The sequence below is a fragment of the Sinocyclocheilus rhinocerous genome, unplaced genomic scaffold, assembly GCF_001515625.1.
Source record: "Sinocyclocheilus rhinocerous isolate Xijiao unplaced genomic scaffold, SAMN03320098_v1.1 scaffold1561, whole genome shotgun sequence".
Lineage (NCBI taxonomy): Eukaryota > Metazoa > Chordata > Actinopteri > Cypriniformes > Cyprinidae > Sinocyclocheilus > Sinocyclocheilus rhinocerous.
In genome coordinates, this window is record NW_015652263.1 from 445,129 (window position 1) to 455,751 (window position 10,623).

Consider the following 10,623-nt stretch of genomic DNA (forward strand, 5'->3'; position numbering starts at 1 on the left):
ATTTAAAGGTGCTGTATGTAAGTTTTTGACTCTACTAAAGCATAAAAATACCATAATATGTTTGCAGATATTTAAAAAAACATGCTAAGTTAACATACTTAAAAACAATGCTACAGTCAGTTATTCTCCTTTGAAAATGTGCGTTCCAGGCCAGAATGTAGGTCTTTGTTTTGGTTTGTGAAACCCGCCCACTGCCAGTTTACCCAATTGTATTTCGGCAGCCTGGTTGCCCGTTACAAAATACAGCGTATTTCATTTCATTCATCATGAAGTGCGCTCGTTCCTGTTGGTGTCTGCGTCAAGTCTGAGAAGGAGGGGCCGGGTGAAAAAAACCCTCTCCGATATTTTGAATTTGGACTGCAATACCTAGTTCAACCACTAGTTGTCAATCCTACATACAGCACCTTTAAGCTGAAAAAATAAAACCATTAAAAGTCAAATATCTGTTTCTCATTGAGCATGATTTTGTGTGGGTTTGTTGTACCTCCTGCGCAGATGGCATTGGGGTCAAACCAGCAGCTGGAGTCTGAAGGTGGAGGTGAAGCTGCAGGGAAATGAATGTACGTGCCGGCGAACAGCACCTTATCTAAAGTCAGGTTCACATAAAAGCAACGATACAGTTCAGATCCCCAGCCATCAGTGTCTAAGATCACGTAGTCGGTCTGCCCGTTCCCTTGGGCGTCCATGCGGATGTTCTGGTTGAACCCTGAAAATGTGATGTTCCTCGTGAAGGAGGCCAGGTTGGACCCGGAGAACCACTTACCAGCTCTTCTGGCGTTGTGCATGGACTTGGCAAGGAGGTACAAACTGTTGTAGATTGTACCAAAGAGCGGAGAGACCTGAAATGTAGCAGAACGTTTTAATGTAATGTTTTATGCACGTGTACAAATAAGACTCATAAATGTTTCAAAGTGCACCGTGCACACCTGCTCTGGCTCTTGTGACAGCATCAGTTCTCCGAATCGTTTGGCCATGTTGTACGCTTCGTTGAATGACATCAGGTCTGACTCTACGGTGATGGTGAGTACAGCGTCGTAGGCTTTGCGCAGTTTGGTGTTGTTTTGCAGTGGGAAGTAGGTGGTGTTGGTGTAGGGCAGGCTGTACAGGAGGGTGTCGTATGGTATAAACACATACTGACCCCTCGTCAATCCCATGTCATAGGCCTTGATCAGGAATGACGTTTGTTGCTCTCCTCCAATGAGCGCTGAGTGCATGCACATAATGATGACTGAAACATGAAAAATCAATTCATTTGTGTTGAATCATAATTTAGAAAAGATACTGTATTTTGTACCTAAATGCAAAAATGCATTTTTAAAAAGGACCATGATTAGAAATGTGTGTGACAGTTGAATGAATTGAATAAACCTTTGAACAAACGTTGTTTAACATTTTAGAAACCTTAGTTTCACATAAATATCTTTAATTGAGCAACAAATGTAGTGCATGCATTTACTCACAGTTTTTTTTTTTTTTTTGGTATAGTTTGTTAAAGATAAACCTCCTTTTGACCATTGTAGCAAAAGAAAGTGAAGTGATGAGAGATAAAGCAAACTTTCAGCTGCCATCTGTTTAATCATAATATATATATGATCTATTACAGGATTTTGAGTCCAATTATGCCTGCTTTTTTTTTTATAGCAGTGGTTTTTGTATGTTGGTTTTAAATTTTCTCTCTCTTTAAAAAAGTATAAATATATTAGTATGATAATAATTCTAAATATTGTATAATATATTAAGTATATATACACACATATATATATATATAATTAAAGGTTGACGAGGGAGAGTTGTCATGTTTCTTACATTTTAAATGTATCCAATTTATTAATCATTATATTAATTGGTTAAAACAATGGCTTGTGCTTTGATATGTTGCCTTTTACATTTTTTCTGTCTCCTGTTAAATTGTTTTGTAGAGTAATCTTAAAAAGCCTTCAAGGTCTAACTTTCAGAAATACTGAGAAAAACACATTGACAAACATTCAAAGTATATAATCATTTGAAAAGAACTGTAACTATATTAGTGTTTATTATAATAACTTTTATTATAATATTTAAATATAGTAGAATATATATAGTAACGTGTAATTATAATATATAAATTATAAAAAATAATTTAATTATAAATTAATTCATTATATACTGTATAATTATAAATAATAGAATTATAATTTTAAAGTGAAAGGAAAGTTATCATACGTTTTAATTGTTAAATATATCTAATTTATTAATATTTATTGGTTAAAAGTAAAACAATTGTTTATGATTTATACTGTATGATACCTTTTGTTTTACTGGTTAAAATTGTCATCTTAAAAAAATCTGTACAGAAACTGACCTTAAAAAATACTGAGAAATATTTACTGGAGCAAAAATCTCTTAATGCCTCTAAACATAAAAGGAATGTTTATGCAGATACTGCAAATCGATGTGTCCAAAACACTTTACCTTTGATCTCCCCTGCGTTTCGTATGCTCAGCAATGTGTTCTCCAGCATGGTGTCATTATTCCCCATGGACACAACGATGCCAACAGGAAGCCCCTGGTTTCTGAGAGCACTAGCCAATTTGGCAGCGGTGTCGATCCATATATCCTCATTAGAAGACACGATGGCTATGTTAGCCAAGCTGAAAAACCTAAGTACACTGAAGAGCACCCGTGTCGGGGATGGTAAAGTTCGAGCAAATGTTGGGTAGCCCTGGACCCGGTCTAACTCATAGTTAATGCACGCCCATGAAAACATAGACTTGTCCCAATTCTTGCCCATGAGCGCCGCAGCATTGCAGTATCCTGGATTTGTAAGGCCTACAAACGCATCAACCGCGTTCTCATACTGTACAAATGAGGTCAAGGCTTTGGATGTCTCGCAAGCCTCTTGAAGGATGACGAAGTCCATCGTACAGCCCAGGTCTAAACTAAAATCCTCGTTTATGCGGCCAACAGCCAGTCTGGACGCAATGGCAGGAAGTGATTTCGCATAATAAGGGTCACAGTTCCAAGGCCCCAGGACGCCTACTTTGAAAATCAGGCATTTGACACAGCATGGAAACGTCAAAACACCAAGAATAATCCATAGTGTAATGCTGTAAAATGGGAGCGTAGAGAGGCTGTGTCTGCTCCGGAGGACAGGGCAGCAGGGGTAACTGGATAACTCCCTTAAATCACCTCCGAATGGGAGGTGAATATGTTGCATTGTCCTCCGTCAGAAGCCGTTATGAGAGATGGATGTTGCAAAGAGACACCTAGAAAACAGCATGAACTGAAGTCATGGCACCTGTTTATCAGTTTTCAAGGCCAAATATTCAATAATATAGGATTATCTGTTATATACACAGCTAGGTTGCATATTTTATGTACAGTGTAATCATTTCATCTCACCAAAGTTGATCAAAGTAGTTCGAAATTGACAATCTGCAGTTCATTTGAAATTTTATTAGAGTTGAAACTCGACTATACGATTCTATCTAAAAGATTAGACACAGTGGATGTAGAAATTACATTAAATTTTTGTGACAAGGGGAAAATATTTATTTTGAGCTAATAATTAAAACATTTCATACACAGTATTATCATATTATTAACTGAATGATTTTTTCAAGTTGAAAATAAAATATTGGAGTGTTATTGGAGTGATTTTGCAAGAAAATAATACTTTAGTCTTTCTACATTTAAATTTCATGTTTAATTCAATGTGCTACTTGTCATTTCTTCGTAATTATTTGTGAAATTTACTGAGTGACAATTGTTTCACTACCAAATTTTTTGATGCATTACAAATGCAAAAAGGGAATAAATAAATAAATAACTGCAAATTTTTCTGCACTTATATTTATGCTAGTAAACAATCTGGAACACATTGCTACATAAAATGCAATTGAGAAACTGAACTTACCATTATTTATATGGGCCTCTTGATGCATGAAAACATCTCCACAAAGTTTTACCTCTTTCCTCCAGTGTTTTCTTTAATAACGTAGATTTATATCCTTCATATGGTTAGACGGTCATCTTTCACGACGGTTTTCCAGCATCAGTCGCGCCGTGGGCATAAACAAATGTTGAGAAGATCTCAGCTCACAAACAAGAGTTTGATGAGGCTCGTCAGTGGCGTTGAGAGATTCAACTTCAGCACCCTGGAGAGCTACTTAATGCCTGCAGTCATCAATCCAGGTGCCCTTTTGCACCTTCACAATTCACACCTAACGTTCAGTAACATTTTCCAGCTTCACTGTTATGAATATTGCAGTACAGCTACTCGATAGTGTTGTCAATATGGGTTAAATTTTTTACCTAATTTCCTTTACATCGCACTTTCTGAAATCCTTGACGAGCTTGAAAATAATTAAATGCATCGTTATAATCAAATCAAATAAAAAAGCGATTTGCGTTTTAAATATATCCACTCGAAATTATCTAGAGGCCTAGATGTTTCTCAATTCAATGAAAGTCCTTTGAAAGTGACCCGCGGATGAATGTAATCCATACTTGGTCAGGGACAAAATAAGAGGATTGCAGACATACGTTAACGCTTCAGACCCACCTTTACTGACTGAGCTAGCAGTGAAAGCAACTAGTTACTTTTTAGACAAACGAAGGAAATATAAAATAATGTTAATGCGCGTTATGGTGTACAGTCATCACAAGCGTAAATTGCACATTAGGAAGACATCTTGATGGGCCAAGAAGAGTAATTAAATGCAATGAACCAATCAGATAATGCCATACAGTAATTAATTTTCACCATTAAATGAACTGTTTTTTTTATTATATTTTATATTCATTTATATTTAATTTTATGTTCTAGGAGATAAAATAGAGAAATTTAGTGTAAAGCACTTAGAAATGCGTATTGTATTGTTTTTGTTTGTTTGGATTTTTGAAAGTGTTTAACACAAACTCAGTCAAATAATAAATAGGGTTACTTTTTTGACCTGAACAAAGTTTATATATATATATATACTGTGTACACACACACAACTTGACACAGTGTTGTTGAGAGATCTCTTGATTGTTTGTTTGTTTGTTTGTTTAATTAATTATTTGCATAAGTAAAATACGTTTTCATATACATCTTCAAACATGTTTTTAAAGATTATTTGTATGTATTCAGAAATTAATATGAACTCATTTCAATAGAGTTAAATAATTTATTTGAATAAAAAATAAAATATCATATATATGTATATATATACACATCTATCTATCTATCTATATACACACACACACACACACACACATATACAAACCAAGCTACTTATGCCAACATATCATATATTTCAAGAATTACAGTCTCCAGTCAATTAAAACCTCCACAAAAATATCAAAATGACGTTTAATTCAAAAATGAAAGAAAATACCCTACATTTTACTATTATTTTTATGCTTTATGTTTTTGAGCTCTCATCTTCAGGTTCTTATTTAAGGTCGAGCAAGGTCTCAGCAGCTTATTTCCACCTCGCCATGGAGACCCCTTTGTGCATGAGCCTTTATGCAGTGTAATTAGGCATTTGTTTGGTGTAGCTGTGATAGGCCCACTTCAATTGAATTTGCACAAGGTGTATTGGGTATAATTAAAGTTAACGAAGGGCGCTCCCTTGGACGATCCCTAGAGTTCTCTTACATTTGCCTGTGTCAGTTAAACCTTGTGTTTTGAGAGCTTGTCTGATGTCTCTCTGAGCTAATTTGGACTATTAGCACAATGTTTATGGTTTACAGAGAAATACGAGCCCAGGTAATGATAAATATCATTTTTCTTTTGCTCAAACAGTTTTACTGTTTGATTCACATTTGCATTGCATCCCATTTGCTGGCTATTAAAACTTTAGATGGTTGCATAAATCTTGACTTTCTGATGGATCACATGACTTTTGGGATTTCTGATGTGCTTGAGGAGCTTAATGCAGCTGGGCATGGGTGCAGGCCCGTGTACATTTGCCTTCAGGTTACTGTAGAGATTTTCTGGTGATATGTGCAGTGAGAGTGAGAGAGCGGGAGGAGGGTGAGAGAGATGTGCTGACCCATATCCAATAAGCCTCTGAGCTTCTTAAATGTTACACCTTGACACCTCTGCCCTACAACCAGAAACAGGGGATGCAAACTCAGCAGACAGCATCCAAAGCACTTACAAGTAATATTACAGCACTCTGTAGTACTCAATAACCATTTCTAAAGGAAACAAACCAAGTGTTTTCATCTTTGAAACATTTACAGGGTTTGAATTGACATCTGTATAGATATTATTAGTTAGCCATTGCTGTAGATGCACTTCATATACTTTCTAATGTTTGTGTTACAATTAATAATATTTGTGAATATAAAATGACTGTTTTGCTCTCTTCATTGAAATGTGGGCTTCTTGAAGACAATTGTTTTTGTTTTATTGTACTGCCATCTAGTGGATAAAAAAATCTGCACTTTTAAACATCTAAACTCATTCATAATGAACAAATTAGAGGTTGTTTTAAGTTTATATTTAAAAGAAAAAATATATATAAACCAGTTCCTGCATAATCATCACCGTCCTCTTTTTCTTCCTATACTCTCTTTGTTCTTTAGTTTCACTTCTTCAAGTTATGAAAATCTGCATAGAGCAGAAAAACATAAAAAGCTTTGTTAAGAACTCAAATTTCGCAAGCAAAGGTTTTCTTTGTGACCTAAATCCATCTGAAAACCATGAACCAGTAATAATATTAATACAAATAATATTACATGCATCTTTGGGGATTTTTTATTTCTTAATTTTTGTAAACGTTTACCATTACAGATGTAATTTAAGCTCAAGTTATATGACTTTCAACATTAAATTGTAGAATTAATAAGATTATCATGCGTTTATATGTTAACATGAATATATTAATAAAGTAGTTGTGATTAATTTGATACCTCACATTTTGAAAACCCAAAATATGATTCCAGTGAAATAATACAGCGGCCCATAAAGGGAGCCCATATAGAAAATATGAGAAGATTTAAAGGCTTTTAAAGTTAATTCAAGATTTGAACTGGAAATCTTTCTTTTCAGAGTAGAACCCACTGACACACGTCAAAACTTTCTTTTATTATTAGGCTATTTTTATTATAGATTTTTCTAAATGTTGTAAATACACAAATACTACAAGAACATGGTGCATAAATAAAAAAAATGACCATATATTATTACTGTTTTATTCCGGTTTCTAAAGACTGATGAGAAAGTACAAGATTAATCATGATTATATTTATTCTGTTGTTTGCAGCCTTCATTTTTAACAGTGAAAAAATTTGAAACACTATATAAATAAAATTGATTTGAACTGGAAATCTTTCTTTTCAGAGTAGAACCCACTGACACACGTCAAAACTTTCTTTTATTATTAGGCTATTTTTATTATAGATTTTTCTAAATATTGTAAATACACAAATACTACAAGAACATGGTGCATAAATAAAAAAAAATGACCATCTTTCTTTGTGAATGTGCATCTGTAAAGGCCCTACAGGGCTGTTCAAGCAGTCAAAACAAGAATATTTGTTATGGTTACACACATAGTTATTTCTCACTCTAGACTTGTCCTTAGGCATGCCTTTCCTTTATTATAAACGAAATATTTTTCAGACAAAAATTTTGACTTCAGTACAGCGACAGTATAAAAGCTATTGTTTATTTATTTGTTTAATTTAAAAATAAAAACATTTACATATTCGGATGCACTTAGGAAAAGGTCAGAATTTTCCTAAGAATTTTCAGAATTCCCCCCCCCCATGAATTTAAATGGTCTGTAGTGTTAAATGTTAGCCGCTAGAGGGCACTGTTGACGCTCGCCGCGTCTAGACGCTGGTGGGCGCGGATTATCTTCTTCAGTGAGTGAAACTCTAGACGAGACTGTGCTGCTTGCGGTGGCGTTTTATCGCTTCATCTTCTGTGGCCAGTCTGTAACCGATAGATCGACGAAGTCACAACCAAGACGATACCGCAGACGTGCTCATTCGACCCACGACAAAAAGCACAGGATATGACAATCTCTAAAACTGAAGTCTTTTCCGATGCTGGCCTGGAAAAGTAAAAGCTCTCCGACAGACGAGTCGCGGCACATGGTAAGTTTGACGAAAAAGAAAAAAGTTTTCTCCTGTATCTCACAAACGTGTCTTACTGTTGGCGTTTGTTTATATTGCCTGTTTTACTTGGCAAAATAAAAAGTATGCTGATTGCTTCAGTCCCAGTAGTAGTTCGCGTAATGAAAAATAAAGACACAATGGTAACGTTATGTTTTTTTTTACATTCTGGTGCCGTGAAAGTCACTCGTTTGTTGAGCATTGTTAAGTTGTTACAGAGTTCCTTTGTGATTGTATTTTTAGCTGAATACAGATGTGGATCAAACCGTCAAAGCAGAGATTTTGGCTGTCTCTCAAAACCTACCTAACGTTAGCTGCCTACCTAGACAGCATGATGGTACAATGATATTACTGTAAATCAACCAATATTGCTTTGCACAATTTTTAAAGAAATAATTATTTTATTTCTGCTGTTTACAAAATAAGTCGAACATATTATTAAAGAAGAAGAATATATAATGGCGTCATACGTATGTAAAAAATATTCTTATTAATTAATCCTTATTTAATCTTTAATATATAAATCAATCTTGTTTTGGGTTCTATTTGACAATTGGGCTTAAAAACATATTAAAGAAGAAGAAGAATATATAATGGCGTCATACGTATGTAGAAAATATTTTTATTAATTAATCCTTATTTAATCTTTAATATATAAATTAATCTTTGTTTTGGGTTCTATTTGACAATTGGGCTTAAATTGCTGTTTTTCACACTTGAATGAAAGGCACAATTGAGTAATTAAAGTTGTTTCCTGTTGGAGGAAGAAGCGTAAGCATTAAGTTTTATGCATTAGACACCCACCAAATGGTGCCATTTGTCAGTAGACTTGAATAAAAAAGGAATAAAAAATAGCAGTCAAACTGATTGTCTCTTGACCTGTTCGTTGGGTGCTATTGCAACCCATCAATAATGGTAAAATGAAAGTTTACTTATGACCCACAATCTATCCCTGTCTTGGTATTGTTTTAAACTCTTTTTTTTCTTCTTCTAAGGATCACAAGTGCTTTATTGCATAAGAATGAGATAAAGCTGTGCGTGAGCTTTTTAGGATATGGGTGGCAACCTGCATGATGTCAGCTGTACTGTAGTCAACTCCCATAAACATTTGTTGAGTGCTTTGATGCATGTCTCTAGCATGTAATTCAAAAGTTACGTGCTGCTGTGAAGTTGGCATCACAAAAAGTACCTGGCACTCAAAAGTGAGCTGTTTGAGACGTTAAACTCCCATTAAATCAGACCCCCCTTAAAGTACTGCATTATTTCAGCTTTATTGGATTAGGATGTCTGCTAATTAAATTGGTTTAGAACTTACTTTAGTTCTCTTGTACTGTAGTTCTCTTTTGGTTGTGTTAACTGCAGAAGGATAAAGTAAGTTGAGAATGATCTGCATTCTAATACTAGACCGTTTTCACGCAGACTCACGGGTGAGTCTCTCAGACTCACTGAAAGGGAAGGTGTTAGGGTAATTTCCCACATTTAGGAGAAAGATAAATGGTTTAAATATGTAGCTGTTAACCACTGACAGTGATTGCTCTTAAAATACATTCCACTTAGACTTTAGGCATTTTAAGGAGGGATTTTATGGTGGGAGGTGCACAACACCTGGAGAGTTCATAACCCTGTCACATGGGCAGATGTCTACGTAGGGTTACTTAGAAACATGCAACCACAAGCTTGACAGAAAATTCCATGGCACCAAATTCCATTCTTTTTGAATGTTCTAAAAATTATTGTAACATATGAGTAATAAATCTGGCAATACAGAATTAATTGGTGGGGAGAAATGTGGCAGAAAATCATTTTTTTGTGCTTTTGCAAGGCCCTGTTAGAATATAAACAGACTGAGACTTTCTCTTAAAGGAATAGTTCACCCTGAAATGAACATTTGCTGAACATTTACTCACCCTCAGGCCATCCAGGATGTGGATGAGTTTGTTTCTTCATCGAAATTTGTCATTGCATCACTTGCTTACTAGGGATGTAACGATTAACCGCGAGCCGGTTGAAAATCGATTCAAATATGTGACGATTCAAATCGGTTGAGATGCTAAACAAATCAATTGGTGGTAGGAGTTTATATGAATGTATGTCTGAGGGGAACTTACTGTCTTTAGAAAAGTTTAGATGGTATTTTTTCTTTTCATCTTGCATCTAGTTCATATGTGCAGCGCTTCTTTGTTTACAGCGGAAACGCTTTAAGCGCCACCTGCTGGCAGAGAGTGAATCTGCATCTCATTCAGCTTGTCTGCTGTTTCTGTTTCATGCAGATATTTTTATGTATAGTTTCACAAAACTGAAGTCAAACCATTCTGTTTTTGCTTCAAATTTCGAAATTATACAATCTAATTTAGATTAAAAACTGCTCATGTTGCATGTATGCAGCATCTTTGTTTGGATCAAGATTAAAATGCAGTGGTTGCCTCTAATTTTAAATGGAAAGAGCACAGACAAAGCCTTATTTTGTTGATATGAAGAGATTTATTTTATTTGTGCTACTTATTTATTTGATTTGGGGCTTGTTTAAAA

At 35.0% G+C, this 10,623-nt stretch overlaps 2 protein-coding genes across 4 annotated transcripts in view; one reads left to right on the forward strand and one right to left on the reverse strand.

Moving 5' to 3' along the window:
- The window catches only part of gucy2f (guanylate cyclase 2F, retinal), an 11,811-nt gene extending 7,327 nt beyond the window's left edge, over nucleotides 1-4,484 (reverse strand). Inside the window, exons 1-5 of one of the 3 annotated variants that reach the window (XM_016519935.1) lie at nucleotides 4,294-4,329; nucleotides 3,896-4,187; nucleotides 2,452-3,245; nucleotides 927-1,228; nucleotides 485-839 (exon numbers count right to left, since the gene is read on the reverse strand). In XM_016519935.1, coding sequence (XP_016375421.1) covers nucleotides 485-839; nucleotides 927-1,228; nucleotides 2,452-3,196 — 1,402 coding nt within the window. In that variant the 5' untranslated portion in view covers nucleotides 3,197-3,245; nucleotides 3,896-4,187; nucleotides 4,294-4,329. Of the gene's footprint in view, nucleotides 1-484; nucleotides 840-926; nucleotides 1,229-2,451; nucleotides 3,246-3,895 lie in introns of all 3 variants that reach the window. The other 2 variants (XM_016519934.1, XM_016519936.1) reach the window with 2 other exon arrangements.
- A 3,340-nt stretch (nucleotides 4,485-7,824) lies between these two features.
- tsku (tsukushi small leucine rich proteoglycan homolog (Xenopus laevis)) overlaps nucleotides 7,825-10,623 on the forward strand; it is an 8,711-nt gene continuing 5,912 nt past the window's right edge. Inside the window, exon 1 of the mRNA XM_016519937.1 lies at nucleotides 7,825-8,076. Within this exon, the coding sequence (XP_016375423.1) occupies nucleotides 8,026-8,076 (51 nt within the window). The 5' untranslated portion in view covers nucleotides 7,825-8,025. The remainder of the gene's footprint in view (nucleotides 8,077-10,623) is intronic.